At 53.6% G+C, this 21,813-nt stretch overlaps 1 protein-coding gene across 1 annotated transcript in view; it reads right to left on the reverse strand.

Moving 5' to 3' along the window:
* The window catches only part of MICAL3 (microtubule associated monooxygenase, calponin and LIM domain containing 3), an 87,785-nt gene extending 66,027 nt beyond the window's left edge, over positions 1 to 21,758 (reverse strand). Inside the window, 10 exon segments of the mRNA XM_010845070.1 lie at positions 216 to 342; positions 1,364 to 1,479; positions 1,738 to 1,995; positions 4,000 to 4,100; positions 5,014 to 5,169; positions 5,683 to 5,784; positions 6,200 to 6,316; positions 8,707 to 8,914; positions 10,280 to 10,617; positions 21,450 to 21,758. Of these exon segments, the coding sequence (XP_010843372.1) occupies positions 216 to 342; positions 1,364 to 1,479; positions 1,738 to 1,995; positions 4,000 to 4,100; positions 5,014 to 5,169; positions 5,683 to 5,784; positions 6,200 to 6,316; positions 8,707 to 8,914; positions 10,280 to 10,543 (1,449 nt within the window). The 5' untranslated portion in view covers positions 10,544 to 10,617; positions 21,450 to 21,758.
* Between the last annotated feature and the right edge of the window lie 55 nt (positions 21,759 to 21,813).

The following is a 21,813-nucleotide window of genomic DNA, read 5'->3' on the forward strand; positions in this document are numbered from 1 at the left end:
CCCCACACGCCCTGCCCAGGGCGCCAGGGCTGTGCCCTGCTCGTCACTGCACACCCGCCTCCCTGGGGGCTCCATCTGCTGATGGAAAACGCCTCCTCAGTCAACTCAGGGAGACGTCACTTGGTTCTTAAGGAAGGCTGTGTATGCTCGTATCCACAGGGTCTGACTGGGCCTGACAGTGGCCAGGTCATGCCCGACTGGCCAGGGACTCTCACCTGGCTCGGCCGGAGAAAGTTGACATTCACGTTGGGGTATCTGGTGACCGGGTCGATGCTGTACTGGCTGAAGTTCTTGCTCACGTTCTCAGGGGTGGTCTGAGGCAGCAACCTATAAATGCTTTCCCTGCAACAACGAACAATACGCTCAGAGCAGTGACAGCAACAGAAACACCTCTGATGATATTTCTATGTTCTGAGAGCCCAGGGCAGGGCCAGCCTTCCTCCTGAATGGGGTTCCCCCACCTCCACATCAGCCCTGCTTCCCATCCCCTCCACCTCCAGGATCCCACAGGCCCCAGCCCGCTACGCCCCAGAAAGAAGGGCAAGCACACTGCTGTGCGCGGGAGCAAAGCCTGAATCTAATTTACTACTGTGCTCTGTTTTGGCAAGTTCACCAAATTTTTAAGAAAGTCACTGATGTAAAAAACTTGCCACTTGCAAAGGCCCCCTCCCACACACCCCGCCCACGTGTCCAGCTTCTCTCCACACCCTCGTGACCCCTGAGACCAGGTGTCCCACCCTCGAAGGACTGCCATTTCCTGGCTGTGACCCCTTAGGTAACTGTGACCCCAGAGGACCTTATGTAACAGACTTAAAATGATATGAACCCCGAATTTCACCCAGCATATCCTCTTCCTCTAGTTCTGGTCAAGGCACCTGTTCTTTATCAGCATGCAAATCCCAGGTCTTAGCTCATTTGCAATTATCTGCTTCAAAACATCTGACATTTGAGAAATGTTTACAAGTAGTTTGGTGTTTCCCTTTTAACTCAAAGGCATCTTTAATTAGTTCTAAGTTAGGACATCCCCAGCTACCACACTGATTTCATTAGTATAAGTCTCTCTAGTTCAAAGACAAGAAGGACTTGACACAGGATTTTCATACCCCTGTTTACATAACTGTCACAGAGGAATCAGAGAACACCCGGCAGTGTTACACAAAGATTCAGACACCGCTTGGAAGAGTTTGCTTTGGAGAGTGACAGGAGAACATCCCTGAGATAAGCGGTAGGTGTCTATGATTTTATGAATACCTATCTTACCTTTCTTCTCCTAAATAAGAATATATCATCAATTAAGGAGGAGAAACCTGAGCCCAGCCTACAACTGACGCTCCATCTCATCACGGAGGGCCCCTGCGGTTACCTCTCTGCCAGGACTTCCAAGGGGCTTGTCCCCAGAGACCAGCTACGCACCATCCAGGCTGAGTCCATAGCAGCCAGAAAGCCCCGGGCTATTCCTGTTCCCATTGGCCAAAAAGGCTAGAAGGAGATAGAAAACAGAGAATTAATTACCTTTTAATAGAGGGAAACTAAACTCCTGAGCAAAGAAAGCCTTTGGACCTGAGAGGACGTTCTAGCAGGACATATTGCCCTTCCCCCCAACAACCTGGCAGGTCCTAAACCTAACTCAGCAGGCTCTGAGCCCCTAGGTTGGACTCTACACGGCAGGATGACACAGACGCTCCCAGCCTGGGACCCCATGTTCCTAGTCATGCCGCCCCCAACACCCACTCTCACCTCCAGGAGGCTGTCCCCCACCAGAGCCACCAGCAGCTGGTGCCCGTTGTGCTCCCGCACCAGGGCCGCATTCTCGGAGGCATACATGCACGTGAAGTCGAACATGGCCACGTCAGGCTGCCCGTAGTGGTTGATGGCGAAGTCCAGCGACGGCAGCTGCTGCTGGGTGGAGAAGTCGGCTGCCTCCCGGGCGTAGCTCAGCAGGGCCTCCTGGTCCACATTCTCCCGGGAGAGCAAGAGCTCCGTGTCAGCGTAGTCCTGTCTCCAGAGACGGGGGGAGGCTCAAGGGAAGGCCACGGCCACACCACCTTCCCCGCCCCGAGAGTGGCTTCCTGTTCCAATAAATAAGTCCTCCACACAAATTCGGGAAGGGAGGGGGGCTTGTTTCTAAAGGAACACAGGTTTTGCCACCTAGAAACAGAGTCCCTGCTTTTCCATCGTTCTTAGAACAAGTCACTACTTGTGCAGCCTAATCCACTCCACCTCACGGAGCTGCTCTGAACACCAAATACAATGACTCATGGGATGGTGCCTTGTAAACTGAAAAGCATCCCCAGTTAAGGCTGCTATCAGCAAGCATCCTCTTCTGACAGCAACTGGACGACACAGGACACTCAACCTGAGTCTCCCATCGACCCCAAAGGAAGAACCCAAAAGCTTCCATGCCCGACGGATAAGAAGGTGGGGGCACCAGCAGCCCAGGGAACCAGCAAGAGATACACTGAGGATGGAACAGAAGCTTTCCAAACAATACACAGGATTCTGGAAGGCCCCACAGTAATCCACCAACAAAGAAAAATGATGAGAGAAAAAGGGCTCTCCACAGAGAGGACTGAGAAACTCCTCTGCTCTGGAGGTTCCTGCACAGCGACCAGGCCTCCTCCTCAAGGGCGACCAGAGATCCCCAAGTGTCTCTGAGGGCACCTCCAGCTGCCCAGACAAGATGGAAAGGGCAAACATGCACACTCAAGTTGGTTTGTTCAATACTTAGTGAGTAGCCACCATGGGCTCAGGATTCAGTGGCACACACACCCTGTGTGCTAAAAAAAAAAACAAAAAAAAACAAATAGGAAAAGTACATCAGGTTGCGCCAATCTAGATTGTTCCAACATAATGTCAACTGATTACCAGTCCTGACGAGGACGGTAGATGTCAAGTCTTAGCTTGGCCCCAAGGCACACCAGCAGGCTCATGAGTATCTCTTCCCGATGAAACATTCAACTGAGTATATCCCACCCTGGATATACTCCGGCGGCACGGGCTGCATCCACTGCTCTGCTCCCTTCTCCTGACTCACACAAAGGCCACGGGGCTGAGACACAGACAGGAGGCCCCTGAGGAGGAGACTGCTGCGGGCAAGCTCCCTGCTCCCCAGCGCTGCCCAAGGCAAAGCGGCAGTGTCACGCATCACCACCCTGCAGACCTGGGACGCCCTGACACTCAGCCGCAAGTCTGTGCTGGGACCGCAGGGGCCTGGGTCAGCACGTCAGCACAGCAATAGTAATTCTCGAACCCAGACCAGCCAGACCAAGCAAGACTTAAGAAACTCTCCTGAGGAACCATCTCTGGAGGAACCATCCACCTGTGGCTCTCTGATTCCATTTCCAGGTAATCGTCTCAGGGAATGTCACACAATTAGTCATCTGGAAAAAAGGCTTAGCTGGCCCTGACTCCAGGTGAACAAGAGTCCTCACTGTCAGACCACAAAGAGGTCCAAATAAAGCCTGACTGAGGCTCTGTTCCCTGGGCCTCTGTAACCAGATCCCAGAAACACCAAATTCCCTTCCCTCTATAAGCCCCTTCGCTCTACAACCCTCTCCCAAAGGACGACCTATTAACCAACCAATAATCAGCCACATGGGAATGTACCATAAGCCACAAACCTAAGCACTAAAATTACACTGAATATTTATGCACAAAATGCTACCTGAGATTGCTCTGCACAGCCCCACGCAGGAGTGGGGAGTAGGCAGTGCTGGCCGCGTGCTGATCCCTGTGAAGCTGGATAAGAGGCACACGGGGGTTCATTACCCAAGTCTCTCCACTTTTGTTCACACTTGATATTTTCCAAAATGAGATTTTTTAAAGTGTTAAACTAAAAAACATCAGAGGATTACAAAATACAAAACATCAGCAGAAGATGAGTGAGGTACTCGTTTTAATGACTTTGCAAGAAAAACTGATCAGACAATAAAATTCTTTATCTTGGTAATCACATGACCTGATACATAAAAAGAGGTCTAAAAGAAATCCGTGACTCACATGCAGTATCACCCCTTTGTCCAGTAAGCTCTGCTTCTTGGCAGTCATAACGAAGTAGTGTGTGTCATCTTTGTAGTAGACAATGTTCTCCAGGTCGATCCCTGCGACAGAGGACAGACTCACACGTGAGGGTCTGCTGAGAAGTGGGGGGATGACTGTTATCAGTCCACAGAGACCGGGGTCCTGGAACCCCAGGCAGGAAAGAGAAAACAGGTGTCTGAGCCCGATCTTCACACCCTGACCGTTTGTTCACAAAAAGAGGGGGAAGCCTGGCCATCCTCACACTGCTCTGCATTTACCTGACACCCTGTTATCCCAACAACAGCCATCAACAGGAAGCAAAAACGTGAGGATGGGAAGAAGGGAGAGGTTAACCCTGAGGAAGAGGGTCTGAGTCAGTTCTCAGGTTAAGCCTCTTTGATACTCATCAAAGCAACGGGGGAATCTCCTAGACGCTCACGAGCAAGATAGACAACCAGATGCTGGAAGCAGAGAGTGCACTACTGGCTCTTTAACTCTATTAACCTAAAAAATTAGATGCAATGGTAAGAAACTGTGTTCTAGAAAACAGCTAACTGCAATTTGTCACATATTTTTGTTGCAGTGAATGTCCAAGTGAATCTATTCACAAGCTACCATACAACAGCCTCGTTTTTATCTGGCACGTGGTTTACTTCAGAAGCAAATGAACTCAGGAAAAAGAAAACACACTCAACACCTACAGTCCGCTTCTCAACAAACCAGGGCTCCCCACCCACAGCGACTGAGTGCCAGGCAGGGGAAGGGGTTCAAGCAGGAGGAGCAGCCCAGCCACAGCGATGAGCACAAAAGACAGCAGAGCAGGAGACAGAGGCATGAACGGCACAACGCTCAGAGCGAAGCACAGCAGGGCAGAAAGGGCAGAGGCCACAGCACAGCAGCAGCAGCAACGACCCCCGCCCCGCCAGCCCCCCAGACGAGGACCAGAGCGGTGTTCAGAGTCTTTCCTTCCGCCGTGGAAGTATTAACACCAACCTGTGGCTTCCCTCAGTTCCTGGAAAAATTTTTGGTTGAATATAAAAGCCACACCACTGATTTCTTCCACTTTGGCTTCTGCTGTTGTATTTCGGTTAATAAAATTTGCTGTAATGGCAATGGCCAATTTGCCACGGAATTCTTTCCGACGAAATCCTGGGAAGTGGGGAAGAAATTTTCAGAGGTGACAAAAGCTGGCCAGAGAAGCAGGAAGTTCACGTCAAACAGGAGAAATAGGAGGGGTTCTGATGGGGACATGGAGGAGTGTTGGGGGTGGGAATCACGGGAAATTGAGGGCAGCTCTCCTCTGTCTGGAAGTAAGGTGTCTACCTCCCAAAGCCTTCCCAATCCAGCAAGATGTCAAAGTCACCCACAGCTAACACACGCCTCAAAATCCGACGGGCCAGAGAAGCACTCAGTGTGAGGCTCCATCTGCTTGAATAAGTCAGGTCTAGATCTGCAGTGCACCCGGCTCATGAGAGCCTGTCTCCCTGCACCCAGAGAAGTGCCTGAGAGCCAGCTGGTGGGGCCTGCCATCCACCAGCACAGGCACGGACCAGAGGAGAGGTCTCAGCAGTGGGGACTCTGAGGACACAAGCTCTTACGGGGCTTGGGGAGGGCAACCCTTCCCTGGCTGTGAACCAGCAGGAGGAGGAGACTGCCCAGTACCTTCCAAGGTATTCCTGCGGCCATCCCCGCCGATGATCACTTCAAACTCATATTCTGACACAGGGTGCGTTTTGGGGTGCACCAGGGCCCGCCAACCTATTCCTGTGGACCAAAGTCAGAATGAAGGTCGTCACCAGACCCATTCATACACCTGAGATATTCATACACCCAGATCTCTAGATATCCAGGTGTGCAGATGGCACAAAATCCCATGTCAAACATAGCAGGCGTAAAAGCATGGGGCACAAACCAAAGAAAGAAAGAAGCTTTGAGGAAGGCTCACAAAGGAAGGTCCCCCAGCACATGACCTTCTGTAACGGATCCAAGCACCCGGCATGTCTCATACTATGTCAGGGCCTCCTCATTAAGTCAAAGTTCCTCCACAGGCTGTACAAACGGAGAAGCCCTTTAACCAGCTCTGAAAACTACCCGAGACGCCTGTCGTCTCCCCCTCACGAGGGGGATCGAATCTTTCTCACTCCTTCCAGCCCCTTTCCCTCCTTATTTGTACACTCACGTTCATTTTCTTGATCCTCGGGAGGCTCCACAAGTCCTCGGAATTCCACATTGACGTGGATCTCAATGCCTAGGATCAAGGCTACTTTCAAAAGTATTAGCTGAAGCTGACGGATACCTGAGTGGGCAGAAGATTGCACAAGTGAGGGTCCTCAGCGGGGCAGACAGTCAGCATCACTACCCCAGTTCCCCCACCCACCCATGCACGCAGAGTTTACTCGGCTGCTTAAAGTCACCGGCAGCAGGCTTTTCCCAGCCATGCCTGTAGCGTCTTTCCTTTCCCAGGGCAAATACAACTCAGTGCAGATGTTCCAGAGACACACATGGGGCCATGCCCACCTCTTGGGTTAGGTATTCCCAGCACAAGAGCACTGAGACAGCAGGAGAAGCGCTCCCTCCCCAATCCTCCCTGATGTGCTCAGAGCTCCTCCTCATCCTCCCTGATGTGCTCAGAGCCCTTCCCCATCCTCCCTGATGTGCTCAGAGCTCCCCATCCTCCCTGATGTGCTCAGAGCCCCTCCCCATCCTCCCTGATGTGCTCAGAGCCCCTCCCCATCCTCCCTGATGGGCTCAGAGCCCCTCCCCATCCTCCCTGATGGGCTCAGAGCCCCTCCCCATCCTCCCTGATGGGCTCAGAGCCCCTCCCCATCCTCCCTGATGGGCTCAGAGCCCCTCCCCATCCTCCCTGATGGGCTCAGAGCCCCTCCCCATCCTCCCTGATGGGCTCAGAGCCCCTCCCCATCCTCCCTGATGGGCTCAGAGCCCCTCCCCATCCTCCCTGATGGGCTCAGAGCCCCTCCCCATCCTCCCTGATGGGCTCAGAGCCCCTCCCCATCCTCCCTGGTGTGCTCAGAGCCCCTCCATCCTCCCTGATGTACTCAGAGCCCTTCCCCATCCTCCCTGATGTGCTCAGAGCTCCTCCATCCTCCCTGATGTGCTCAGAGCTCCTCCATCCTCCCTGATGTGCTCAGAGTCCCCCAATCCTCCCTGATGGGCTCAGAGCCCCTCATCCTCCCTGATGTGCTCAGAGCCCCACATCCTCCCTGATGGGTTCAGAGTCACAGTGACTGAGCAGAACCTGTGACGCTGACAGGATTCACCACAGAAGGTGAAAGATGGGCCCCAGGGGCACCTCCCACTGGACACAAAGGGCTGCACTGCCTCCTGAACTGCCCACGGCTTTTCTCACCTCGTACCTCACTGATGGCCACACATCCATACACGCTGAAAAGGGCACCCTCCATCCAACCTCAGTCTCTTACTGTCCCCCTCCCACCGCTGGTCCACAGGTGTAGGAACCAAGGCTCAGAATGATAGGAATCGTGCTCCTGGTCACAGTGAGTTACGCATCTGTTCAGCGTCCAGTGGGTGCCTCCCAGGTGCCAGGCACGGCAGCAGCCCGGGACTGAGAGCGGGTCTGGGCTCTACAACAAACCCTGCCACGCACAAGGCAGACAAGTCCACTGATGTTACGACCCTGCCCTCTGCTAAGACCAAGATGCCGGCAGGCTGTGACAACGTGCTAGGAAACTTGCCAACCCTCCTTGAGGTCATCTCAGTTACTTCCCTCCCCGCCCACCCTTCCGAGTCACACTCCCAGGCTCCTTAAATCCTCTGCTGGCACACACTATAGCTGTACACAGCTGAGTTCCAAGATGCTTTACACCGTACAGCCCAACAGACAGAGCGCTTCTGCTACTAGTGGAATGTGGCCTCTGTCGGCCAGCAGGTGATAAACTGGCACAACTGCTTTGAAGCCGATGTTTACAGGACACACCTGAAGAGCTCCGAACAGCAGCTCCTTGATAAGGCCCCCCTGAAACCACCAGTGACGATCAACAGACAAGACTTCAGCCTCATAAAGTAGACAGTCTGTTCTGAACCACTTTTCAGATCAGCATGAAAACAAAAGCACTGTCTGCATTAATGTCTACTGACTCAAGCACGGGCCCAGGCCGAGCCTGGAGGGGACCAGAGTCCAGCAGGAGCCCTGCATGCTGCAGACCTCACGAGAACCACCCAACGAAGGAATCCCACTATCGACTGGCCACTCACAGCCAGACCAGGAGTTCGTCCTTCTGATACCCAGGGCCACCCCCAGAGCATGTGCCCTCTCGTCAGGAGGCACCCACAGCAGTGCGTCACAGCGAGCCCACACCTCGGGCCTCTCCCTCTGGACTATGAACCACCAGAGGGTCAAAGCCCACACTGGAGGTCTGTTTCCTGGACTTGCCCCAGCGCCCATCCCGCCCACTGCCAGTGCTCAGTAAGAGCCCAGGATCTTAGAGGTCCTTAAGCTAAACTCATTTTGCAGGAGACACATTGGCACTTAAGAATCTCAGGTTACAGAACCTCTGGAAGGCAGGTACTCCAACTCCAAGTTGAGTGTGCTCTCTACACAACAGACACGAACGATGACAGGGCCCACCAGCTTCTAGAATCTGCCTGCCATTGTCCCCTGAGAAGTGGGCAGAGGCAGGATTCCATAGGAGTGCTGATCTTACTTACTGATGTGGTCGATGGCCCCAGCACAGAACTTGCCGTAGAACTTCTTGGCACCCAGACCTCGCAGGTCATGTATGGTGAACGGCCAGAGGTGCAAGACGTTGTTGCGGGAGAAGGCGTCTCGCTTCTCAATGACGACCACCTTAGCTCCCAGCAAGGACAAATCGATGGCTGTGCGGAGACCGCAGGGGCCGGCTCCAATGATGAGACACTGAAAGACATGGCTGCTTTCAGGGCAAAGGCAGCACTCTTGATCTCATGACTACCATTCCCTAAAACTCCCACAGGGCTATTCTCCCCATTACCAAGAAACCTTCACTCCCATCTGGGTCAGAGTGGAGCGCCCACAATGGCTTCAGAGAGAAGCTGTGAGCGCTCTGGATGGAGGAAGACTTGACTTTCACTGCTGGACAGAAACTCAGACAGGGCACCTGCAGATCTTTACCTGGGCCATGACATCAACACAGGATGAAACTCACATGTCATCTCTCATCAACAGGAGAAAACCTTTTGGAAGGCTTGTAAGTCAAGCAGATCTCTGCCTGCTTGAGGAGACACAGATCACTAAACACACAGCCAAGCAAGCCTGGGTCCTGGATGGACCTACCGCTTGAAAGACTCCCAGGAGGTAATCCTCAGGAGTCAGAGCTTCCTGTGCTGAAGAGAGTTCTTGAAGATCCATGTTCTAGAGAAGGACTCTGGCTGACACTGAACTAGTTCACATGCATGTCCAGAGGAGAGACAGGCACTGCCTCTGGCTTCAGATTCTCCTCATTCTTAATAAAACTCTAGAGCACACTCATAAAAGTATGCCTTTGAATTACTTGAATTCTGTGTATGAATACCTACCCAAATACAAACCCACACAGGGCAAGTTAAGGCTCATGAAATAGTAACAGCAGTCCTAACGTCATCTCCAACTTCTGCAAAAGCTAGCTTTTCTAGCTTCTCACAGAAAGGGCTCTTACATAATGAGGAAAACAGAATGTGTTATCCTTCTCCACTCCCCACGCCTCCTACAGCACACTTGAGTGGACATCTTTGGTCTTTGCCTAAGATTTCTCTAGACTGTGAAGCAAGCAAAAGAAATTCTTTGGTTTATAAAGCCTTTGCTTATCAACACAGGCCTCTGGAAAATGGATGAAAGGATGTCTGAAGCCTGTGGGAAATCCCCAAGTTGGCCAATACTCTGCACACCTTACCAGACACTGAGTCCAGAGGCTGCTCTGCCAAGCACCAGGCCACCCAGGCAGACAGGACCCCAACAGGGCCTGGCTACCTCTGTGCTCAGTGGCCTGCGTCCTCTAACAGCGTGAGAGTCAGCCAGAGCGGCAGCAAAATCAAACAGCCCCCATATCATTTGACTGCAGGGTAGTTCTCAGCAGCTGAGATGCCCATGTTCCTGTGTCAGTTCAGGGGTAAGAGCGGGGCAGGAGGAACGGTCGAATGAACACAGGCAGAGGACCCGCACGCGGGCTCAGCCCGATACCCCCCCAGGCAGTAGATGACCCCACCTGGCCTCACAGGCTACCTCCACCCAATGCCCTCTCCCTCTCCAGCGAGTCCCAGGCCCTACCTTGGTGTTCGTGCACACCTTTCCCTTCTTGTAGTCTTTGTGGCTGCCCCGCTTGTCCAGCTTTGCCCAGAGGGCCTTGGCTTTCCAGTAGTTAAGCTTGGACTTGAGCTTGTGATAAAAGGAGCGATGGTCCTTAGGCTTCAGTTCCAGGTGGTCACAGAGCTCTTGGAAGGCCTTGAGGGTCCCCTTGCAGGTGGTGGCCTGCACGAAGCGGTCAAAGAGGACGTGGGCCCGATTCGTGGCCTCGTTCTTACTCTCCTCCATGTCCCCACTCTCAGCGCCCTGGACAGGTGGGGCAGGGGGAGGGCTGTGGACCCGCCTGATGCCGTCACGTTAACCTAATAAAGAAAAAGGGCTGGTTAGCACATCCCGGTCAGTATCTAGAAACATCTTCTAGGAGACAGTTTCCAAGTGCAGCAGTCATTTGTTCGACAATGTAACACGCGGCCTGCCCTCCACACGCCAGGAACCATCTGAGGCCCAGGGAATGGAGAGGAGCAAGACCGCTGCTGTCAGGGACATCACAGCTGAGCAGGTGAGACAGGCTTGCGCTCCACTGAGCGTCAGAGAGAGAGGCACGGGGCTGGGGACAGGGCAGAGGCCCCGTCACAGGGAAAGGGTCCTCACCCAAGATGGGCCTCTGAGGGACAACAGCTGAGCTTTCCAGGAGGAGCAAGTGTCAGCCAGCAGGGGAGAAGTGCAGGACATGGAGAGGAAGGAAAGTGGAAGGCCTGCAAGGGAGACTTACAGAGGAAAGGACTCAGTGAATGCTGACACCAGGCCAAGGCGTGACAAAGAGAAACACTCATCTGGGGCGGGGGGCGCGGCGAGCTCCCCTCTGACCCTGGTACCTCTGACCTGCCTTGGTGGAGGGGCACACTGGCCAGTCGGCCAAGGCTGAGGCCCAGGGGGCCCGGTGTCCAGGTGGGAGCCGCCCACTCGAGGCTGGCCAGATTGCACAGAGAGTCCTGGCAAGAGGACGGCCCAGGGCTCCGGCCACCCGTCTGTGCTGCCGCCCCTTCCACCCCTGAGATCTGAGACTCGCGGACGGAAGGGGCGGCAGCACAGACGGCTGTCTGGAGAGATACAGAGGCACGGGGTGGGTTGGGGGCGGGTAAGTGGACACGGTACAGACGCAGGGGAGGGTGTGGGGAGGTCTCAGAGGACCACGTTCACGCACCATCACCACCTAGAAGTACTGTGAGAGCTGGGAGGCAAGGGGCCAAGGGCCAGGGTAGTGGGGCAGCAGAGGAGCAGGGCAGGCCAACAGGACGAGCAGCGGCGTGGCCCGGGGTCCACGTGCGGACACCCCAAGGACACTGCTGCCTCCCTCAGCCCCACTCTCCCCTGAGCGAGTGAGGAGGTGAGAGGAGCCCTCCCGCCACAGGGCTCACTGCTGGGGCTCCAGGTGAGCGGCCACCCGGTGCGTCCCCGCCTCCCACTGAGCGAGACACAGGGCCTCACCAGAGCTCAGCTCTGTAGAAGCGGGAGTGACCCACTACCCAGCAAGGCAGCTGAGGGCGAAGGGAGCCACCAACTGTCTGCTGAGGATGCCACCTGCCTGCCTCCCAGCTCCGTCCAGAAGCAGCGCCACAGAAGAGACCCGCCTTCCGTCCTAAAGCTCTCAGGAGGTGAGAAGCCCCTTGGAAAGGATTAGTAACACTTTGCTTCTCCCCACACCTTGCCATGTATTACAAAGTTAAACCAGATCAACTGAGGGTGTGGGCGGTTTACTCTAGATACAAGGAACTGCCATTTCCAGGGTTTCCCTCGTCACCAAACACAACAGTCCTCATGTTCTCGTTGTTGCTGCTGCTCAGTCGCTCAGTCGTGTCTGACTCTTTGTGACCCCATGGACTGCAGCACGCCAGGCCTCCCTGTCCATCGCCATCTCCCGGAGCTTGCTCAAACTCATGTCCATTGAGTCGGTGATGCCATCCAACCATCTTATCCTCTGTCATCCCCTTCTCCTCCTGCGTTCAATCTTTCCCAGCATCAGGGTCTATTCCAATGAGTCAGTTCTTCACATCAAGTGGCCAAAGTATTGGAACTTCAGCTTCAGTCCTTCCGATGAATATTCAAGGTTGATTTCCTTTAGGATGGATTGGTTGGATCTCCTTGCTGTCCAAGGACTCTCAAGAGTCTTCTCCAACACCACAGTTCAAAAGTATCAATTCTTTCATGCTAAGCCTTCTTTTTGGTCCAACTCTTACATCCGTACGTGACTACTGAAAAAGCCACAGCTTTGACTATACAGACATTTGTCAGCAAAGTAATGTCTCTGCTTTTTAATACATTATCTAGGTTTGACATAGCTTTTCTTTCAAGGAGCAAGTGTCTTTTAATTTCGTGGCTGCAGTCACCGTCTGCAGTGATTTTGGAGCCCAACAAAATAAAGTTCATCACTGCTTCCACTGTTTCCCCATCTACGTGCCATTAAGCGATGGGCCCAGATGCCGTGACCTGTTCTGTGGAGGCCAAAGGTGGTAATTCTTTACCTGACACACGCTGATCTGCTTCTCATCTCAAATACATCACTAACTCAACAACCTCCTATACACACTGCTAAAAACACAGCCTTTCCCAGCACCCCCAGGGCCAAGAGTTCAGCGAGAAATGGAACTGGAACTAACCTTCAGTCTCCCCAAAGCAAGCTTATTCTAGATAGCAGAACGCAGCAAGAGAAATACGTTAAAATTTCTCAAGAATCCATTATTTTTCTTACAAGCCAGTGGTCATCTTAGAAATGTCAGGTGGTCAAAGTTTTTAAGTGGCAGAAAAAACCAGATGTGTTTGTCCAGAGGTGGAGGAAAGGGGAACAGCCAGCCAGCGACTAGAAACCAAGGTGGCAGGGTGTGTGCTCCGTGGGCGCCCTCCTTGCCTCCTGCCCCGGGCGGGGCGGGACCTCTGCAGCTGTATCTGCTCCATTCCTGAGGCAGCAGAGGGCTCCCGTGATCCGGCCCCTGCCTGCCTACCTGTGTTCACAGGTGACTGGCACTCCTCCAGCCACAGTGTCTGGAAAGCACTGACCGCACCAACTCCAATCACCCCACCTCTCGTCCCGCCTCTCGTCAAGAAAGAGGATGATTTTTCTTTGTTCCTAAAGAGCAGGAGCCGCCTTCCACTCCCTGCCAGGATGAGCAAGGAGCCCGAGGGACCTCTGTGTTTCAGCTGACCTCAACACACTCAAGATCCTGCAACATGCATTTCTAAAAGCCTCTCCCTCTCCCGAAGTCTCGGCATCTACTTTCAAAGAACTCTGAAGAATGGGCCAACACTCCCTGGCTGGCTGTATGTTTGAAATAAATACCTTCAAAGAGCTGCCCATTTCCTCAAACCTCACCACACACAAACTCCTTCATTAACACCTGCCGCCCCACCCCCTCTGCTGATGCAAAGCGCTTTCAAATGAACAGGCTCCAGTCGGAGGCACACGCGGAGAAGTGCCCATCCACGGGAGTTCACCCCAGGTCACTAATGACAGCAGATAAGTGGAGGAAAGGTGGCTCCTGGGACAGTGTGACAGCCGCCCGAGGTAAGACTACACAAGATCAATTCCCTCGGGCTGCCTCAGCTTTCCTCCTCAACAAGCCAAGAGGCCACAGCAGAGACACTCCAGTGCCTGTTCTGCAGCTCTGCTGGCGGGACGTCGCGTGTGGCCTGGGCACTGCCCAGCGCTGGTCCACGCTGACGGCCGCTGGGCAGACAGAAGGCCCTCCGCCATCGCCCCCATGCCCTCACTCCTTAAGGTCAAACCCAGGTCGTACTCCCCCAGCCTCTCCTGAACCACCCATGGCTGTGTACGTCCCAGCAGCCTGGGAAAACCAACAGTCGTGATCGCAGGAACCTACAGACCTGGAAACCTAGCCGGAAGGTGCCAGAAATCCGGGGGGTTGAAAAGCCAAGGTGTGGAAGGAAGGAACAAGGAAAGTGAGGAGTCTGAGGAGGGAGGTTGGAGGAGTAAGGGAGGCCCAGTCTCCCGCGGCGGTGTGGTTTCTGCCGCTGGCGTTGCCTTGAGTGCTCCAACCTCGGCAGCTGACTGCTGACTCAGAAGCACATTCCTTGGCTGTGGAAAGGAAAGTGCTGGAGAGACAGCCTATGAAGAACACGCGGGAACAGAGTCTATGTTTCTATTTATAAGAGCAAGAGGCTGTCACTGACTCATGGCTGGTTTGAGAACACTCAATCTCTGGCTCTTAGAATAGATGGGTGGTTACTTGAGGGGTGGAGGAGATTTATTTTTAAAGATAGAAAAAGGAAAGAGAATCAAAACAACAAAATGACAGTTATACTTCAAGGATAAAAAATCAGAGCCAAGTTTGGTTAAATTTCTCCTGAGCTTCTCCAGCACTAATATACCAGCACGTGTGCAAAGCTGACTCGTACGAAGGAATCTATGAAATGCTCCCTTCCTAGTGCACTCAGAGGCGCTGCTTGTCTGAACAGACCTTAGAAGGCAGGCAAACAGGAAGGCTTGTTTTAGAATGTCATTAGGAGGAAACTTACAGAGATTTCTTCGTGTTTGCGGAAACAAGGACCAAGGTGGCCAAACGCCTTGCGTTCTTGATCAGTCTCTCTAAAAAGGACCGCCCAGGCCATCACCATCATCTGTGGATGGGGACACTGAGTCCCTTGCCTGGGGCGGCTAACTAAATCAGACCATCTGGAAATGAAGCTCTTTGTCACCCCAACTGCTTCCCAGCTCTGGTCCCAAAGCCCTCTCATCCCTCACGGCCCTGGGATAAGGTTCTCTGGTTCCCAGGAAGCAGCTCACAACACAAGAAGGAAAGCAGACCTTTTCATGATCCTTGTTCCTGACTTCGCTCCATTCCCTGTTCTCTGACTTTCCATCCTATTTAGCATCAGATGAACACTTGGCAGGATGCTGAGGACACAGAAGCCTCCAGGTGGCCCTCCCCATTCCCTGGTTCTGCTCTTTAGTCCTGCCCACCAGTCCTAATTCCGCAAGCACGTGACTGAGCATCCCCACCCCCACCCCACAGGCTCAGGGCAGGGACTGAGTCTCTGCAGCTCCAGCAGAAACACTCTAGTGTCTATGGAGTTGACAAGTGCATCTGTCTGGGGTCCCTGCGTGGCTGGGGAGGAAGAGGCAGAGAAGTGGATGGAGGGGACAGAGAAAACTTCTATCTAACGTGAGGGCTATGCAAGAGCAGACGGCTGGGCCGGAAGAGCAACTATGAATGCAGCACTCTGCTATGGGCCCTCAGACCACTTTATTCTGGCTATGAAACAGCCCTCTCTAGAGGGGGCCAGGAAGAGCCTGGACCATGACCTCTGGGTTCTCCTCCAAGTCTCCAATTCTGAACAACACTCATCCCCAATACTGTGTTTTCTCAAAACCTTTTATTTTACTTTCTTCAATAGCAATCTATTTCTTCAGGAAAAACACCTACACAGTTGACCAATGAGTCAGAAAGGACTTCTGCTCGTAGAGAACAGACCCGTGGTTGACAGGGGGAAGCGGGGAGGGAGAGGGATAGGCAAGGAATTTGGGGCTGGTAAATGCAAACCATTATACTCAGAGCAGACAAACAATAAGGTCCTACTGTATGGCACAGGGAACACACTCAGTACCTTGTGATAGACCACGAGGGAAGAGAAAACACAGGAAGAGTATCTATGTGTACAACTGAGTCACTGCGCTCTACAGCACAGGTCAGCCACATGTCAAACATTTCTGTAAGTATATATAGAGAGAGATCACAAAAATAAAATATTGAAGGATCAAAAAATAAAATATATATAAAACTGAACTTTAAAAAGAAATGACCCCTGCCCTTTGTCACCCCAAGCAAATACTAGAAAGAAAGTCCAAGTCAGAACCAAACACCAGTAAACATAACAGCTGATGCCAATGCAATGCAGATGCCTGCCCCCAGACAACCCAGAAAAACAAAGAATCAAAAAGAACACTAGCCCCAGGCCCGGGATCTCAGGAAGTTATCTTCACCTGCAAAATGAAGGCAATGTTCAATGAATCAAAGGGTTTTTTGCAGGAATTGAGGTAATGAATGCAAACTGTTAGCACTGCTGGGTGCACAGCCAGACCCAGTAAATGACAGAAGTGTTACTATTAACTAGTAGTTGATAATCCCATTCACAAAAGGTTACATTAAGCTAAGTAAGTGGCTACTCACATAACAGAATGAGAGAACTCAAGACCGCTCTGTCTTTTGAAAGAAAGAAGAATGTGGTGAAGCCTCCTTTGTGCCCGCCGCCCACCCCTGCCTGTCCCAGAGGGTGTGACCAGGGCACTGGGCAGGAGGGGCTGGAGGAGAGAAGGCCTGCCAGCAAGTTCCTGCCAAACTCCGACGTTCACATGGAAGATACAAGGACTGTCGTGAAAGCGGCCAACGCTGAGGAGTTGCTAGAGGTCAGATCCAGACGGCATCTCAGCCTCCACTGCAATCTACCACCTGCGTTTTGCAGACAGGAAAGTGCTGCTTAAAGACACTTAAGAGTCACACAGCAGGAGAGCGGTGCGGCCAGGTTCCGGCCCTAGAGCCCAAGGCCCGAGCTGCCATGAAGGAAGAACCACTCAGGCACAGCTAGAGAAACAGTGCCGTCAGAACAATGCACGGCCGCCAGGCATAGAGCCTCCAGAAAGGCAGCTTCAGGTGACGTGAGCAAGGATACACAACCAGGATTCTTCTTACAATGTATCACCGTATTGCCTCTTTGAGACGGAGCCCTTCAGTCAATAAAGGCCAGGGTGCTCTGGTGTCACAGGGACTCCGAGTTTCTGCTCCCCAGCCTGCATCCTGCAGCGGCACCTCGCAGGGAGCGATGGACCACACAGCACCTGTGAGTCACCCAGCACTACTCGGCCTGGCGTAGGGACTCACGGCAGGACAGGAGGGGAACCTCAGCCTAGTCACTACCAAGAGTCCAGAGCTGTGGGACAGAGACCAAGAGTCTGAGGGCCATGAGGATCCAGGTGGGCAGGTGAGGAAAGAGACGGAGAGAGACGCTCACTGAGGCTGTGGAAAAGCACAGCCAGAAGCTGTCTACCTGTACACGGGCTGGCCCCGCTCCTTGGAGCTCAGCCCCGTGCACCAGGCTCCAGGCGCAGGGCAGCTGCTCAAGAGGCTCTGCTGATTCGAGGCCCTGTGGCAGCCCAAAGGGACATGACAACCCCACAAGGATGGCAGCGGGGCTGCCCGGAGACCCCTCCAGGACCCCTCCCCCTAGATGGACAAAGCTCCCAAAGCAGCATTAAAGCCAACATTTTTACAATGGCCCACATGGCATCTAGTACCATCACTTGATGGCAAATAGATGGGGAAACAATGGAAACTGACAGACTTTATTTTGGGGGGCTCCAAAATCACTGCAAATTGCAGTGTGATTGCAACCATGAAATTAAAAGACTCTTGCTCCTTGTAAGAAAAGTTATGACCAACCTAGACAGCACGTAAAAAGCAGAGACATTACTTTACCAATGAAGGTCCGTCTAGGCAAAGCTATGGTTTTTCCAGTAGTCATGTATGGATGTGAGAGTTAGACTATACAGAAAGCTGAGTGCCGAAAAAGTGATGCTTTTGAACTGTGGTGTTAGAGAATACTTTAGAGTCCCTTGGACTGCAAGAAGATCCAACCAGTCCATCCTAAAGGAAATCAGTGCTGAATATTTATTGGAAGGACTGATGCTGAAGCGGAAGCTCCAATACTTTGCCCACCTGATGCGAAGAACTGACTCATTGGAAAAGACCAATGCTGGGAAAGATTGAAGGCAGGAGGAGAAGGGGATGACAGAGGATGAGATGGTTGGATGGCACCACCGACTAAATGGTCGTGAGTTTGAGCAAGCTCTGAGAGTTGGTGACAGACAGGGAAGCCTGGCGTGCTGCAGTCCATGGGGTCGCAAAGAGCCAGACACGACTGAGAGACTGAACTAAAACACAGTAACACAATTAAGATTCTCTTTCATAAAATATTTTCCAAAACAAAAATTTAGCGATTAGAGTGACAACATCTGACTTAAGACAACTGGGCTCTCACACCTGCTTCCTGCACCCTCCATCTGCTGCGTATATCACGCAGCTCTAGAAAACCCCACCATAAGCTAGTGAGCAGACAAGCCCCTCCAGCCTAGTGTTACCGTGAGAGTTCTCAGCTCACGGATCCCCCGAGAAGGTCCCGGGAGCCCACACCCCTGACCTCATCCTCTCGCTTCTCCTCCTGTGGCCCCCACGCTCGGCCCCTCAGCCACACGGGCCTCCTTGCTGCCTGCAAGCCCTCACTGTCCCCTCATCTGAAATACTGTCCCCCAGGTCCAGTTGTACATGCAGAACACACTACTGAGCAGCCGCTGCGTGCCGAGCACTGTGTCAGGTCCTAGAAACATCGTGGGAACAGAGGAAAACCTCGCTCCACACGGGGCGCCCGTTCTCTGAAAGGCTGGCACGTGTGTGCCGCACCTTCACCACCCCAGGCTGCTATTCGGGTGTTGCCTCCTCGGTGTGGCCCTCCCTGACCCGCACCGGCTCATCTTTGCTTCCCCCTGAAGCACTCACCGCAATCCGACGTACTGTAAATGCTATTTACTGCCGGTCCTCCTCTCTAGAATGTGAACTCTGTGAGAACAAGGACTTTTGCCCTTTGCTCCCTGCTGCACCGTCGCACCCAGAACCCATTTCTGACTCAGAGCAGCACACAAGTACCTCTCAGATTAGTGCACGGACGGGTGGCATTGGGGTTCAGGCAGAACTCTGCTGGGACATGAGATGAAGAGGAATCAAATGAAAATGCGCTCAGAGCCACCAGGTTGAGAGCAGGAACATGCACACCTGGAGTCCTATGAGGGGTCCTACTAGGGGACCCAGGCCTTCTCCAAGGCCACACCTGCTCACACGGGCCCCACCCAGCAGGAGAGGAGCCAAGACCTGGAGGCAGCTTTGTTTTCACAGCCAAACAGTTTCAGAGTAACTGTCCCCCCGCCCCCATCAAAGAATCTGGTTCCAGAGAAGAATTTATCAGTGTCAGGAAACGCTACATGGCAGCTCCAGCCCACCTGCCCCAAAAGATAAAGTGAAGGACCTACAAGCTTTCCAGATCCAAGTTGTGTGTGTGTGTGTGTGTGTGTGTGTGTGTGAAATCTGCCTCAGAAATCCATGCTGCTGTCATAAGCCAGGGTGTCTGCAGCCCTCACTTGGGGCTGACGACAAGGGGGAGCAGCACCGCCCACCAGCTTGTGACAAGGTGCCCAGGGATGAGTGGAGAAGGTGGGGGGCACCAACAGACAGCTAGACACCTGACACCACAGCTTCAGGAGTGGGGTGGGGAGGCGGCTCCTCTGAGCTGCAGGAGGAAGACAAGCCGGCAGCGCACACTGACGCGGCCCACACTGAGCCGGGACCCAGCCTGGGTGGGGGCAAGGCTGGCTGGATTCAGGCCCCCATCCGCGCCCACCTGCCCACTCGCGGCACCCCGCCTGCAGGGGCAGAGGCAGCGCCTTTGCCTCTCTACCTGCACTCGCTGTCCTCGCGCCCCTCGGGATGTCCCGCCAGTCAGGGGCCTCGCGTTCTCTTCTGAAGCTGGCCCCATCTACGATCGAACGTCTGGGGCATCCTTACGTGTACAGCTCAGGGCGTCAGGTCATTCACGTTCTGTGCGCCCGCCCGTACTCCCCACTCCCGCCTTCCCACACCTCCTCCCCGTGCACATCTCCAGCTGCGGCCCCTCCCTTCTGCTGCCTCCCCGTCCTCCTAACTCCCCTCTACACGCCTGTCCCCACCGCTGGACCCCCTGGAGAGCCCTGTCACCTTCCCCTGCCTCTCAGTCTGGCTTCTGTCTCCATCACTCCACCAAGGGCGGCGTGAAAGGCTGACACTTCAGTCCTTATCTCACTCATTCGCTTTCTGGAACTCTTCCTGGAAACCCTCCTCTCCCTGGCTCGGCCTCCTGCTCTCAGCCACTAACTGGTCTCACACTGCTCAGCTCCCTCACACGGCTACAGCTGTTCCGGCTGCCCCCCTCTCTTCATAAACTGGACGACCCCCCCACAACACTTCTATCTTTGCTGACCTTGCTCCTGACAGCCAAACGCTACTGGACATCTTCATGCAGACACTCCATGGGGTCCCCGACTAAGCAGTGCACACGGGACACTGCTCTCTTCCCCGGCTCTCTCCCCCTATGCGCTCAGATGCCACCACCGTCCACCCGCCAATCTTCCCCGGCTCTCTCCCACTACGTGCTCAGACGCCACCACTGTCCACCCGCCAACGAAGACTGGGGGTCATTTCAGACCCTGCTCTGTGTCCACCCCTTAATCCAATCACCTCAGAGCAAAGACCTGTTGATTCGAACTCTCTAGGACCTCCCTATCTGTATTTTGGTGGAACACCTGTGGTCTCCAGCTTGGACCATTACAACTGCCTCTCAATCTTAAACTCCCTACAGGAGTGCTGAGCGCACTTTTCAAAGAAAAAATGTGATCTCTTCCCTTAAATGTGATCTGCTACATCCCCCACTAGCCCACTGTTTCCAGGAAGTAATCCAAAGCTTCAGCAAGGTTCCCAAGGCCCCAGAGGTCTAGCAGCCACCTCTCGTCCTCCCACCCACACACAGACCGCCGTCCTCAGCCGCCCTGGACGCACATGCGCAGAGCCCCACGTGCAGTCGTGTGTTTCCCCCACGCAGCACGGCCGTCACACCCTGCCCTCCACCCCCGTGCTCCTGCTCACCTGGGCCGCCCCTCCTCCCCTCCACACTCCCCACTGCTCTGGGGTAAAGCCCAGGTCTGCCTCCCGGCAGCTCAGGGGTGCTAGCTGGCAGGAAGAGGCGCTCATTTCTGTTTTGCACTCAGCACATGTGTCAATGGGAAGGAGGAGAGAGAGAATGAGAGGCTCATGTGGGCCACAGAGTCTACTGTCACAGAATCCAGAAAGGAGAAAAAGGACACGTGACGATCCGTCTGTTACTAACTTGTTATTGACTTAAGGGGCGGAGAGCAGGACTCGGAAGTGGCCAAAGGGAGTACCTGAGGCAGCTCTGGACAGTTCTCAATGAAGAAAAGGACTTTTGTTTTCAGTCGACGTTTCAGGACCTCATTTACAGCTTCTTCAGATACTACAGTGTCCCTGGTCACCAACACAGTGATGTCTAAGCTCCCCGGGGGCTAGACGGTCTAAAGGAGAAGACTCACCGGCTACCCACATGGTTCTTGGAGACGGAAACAGCGAAGGAAGGAGGCGATAAAGCAGGTGTTAAGACTGGTTGTAAAACAGGAGTGCGATGACAGAGCTGTTTCAAGAGGCCAGCAGGTAAAGGAGGAAAAAGATCTCTCACATGTTGATGACAACCTCTTCACCTCCACCCACACACCAGGCAAAATGACCCGATCTGCCTCAGCTCCGGGCCTCGGGAGAGAGTGCGACTAGCCACTCCTCTCAGCTGTTTCCAAAGCAGAAATTAACCATGAGGGCTAATCATAAACCAGTTCTACAGAATATACTTTCCCTTCCCAATTAGCTTAAGAGGGCATGGGACTGGGATGTTCCTGGAGATCG

This window comes from Bison bison, unplaced genomic scaffold (genome assembly GCF_000754665.1).
Source record: "Bison bison bison isolate TAMUID 2011002044 unplaced genomic scaffold, Bison_UMD1.0 scf7180017864213, whole genome shotgun sequence".
NCBI lineage: Eukaryota > Metazoa > Chordata > Mammalia > Artiodactyla > Bovidae > Bison > Bison bison.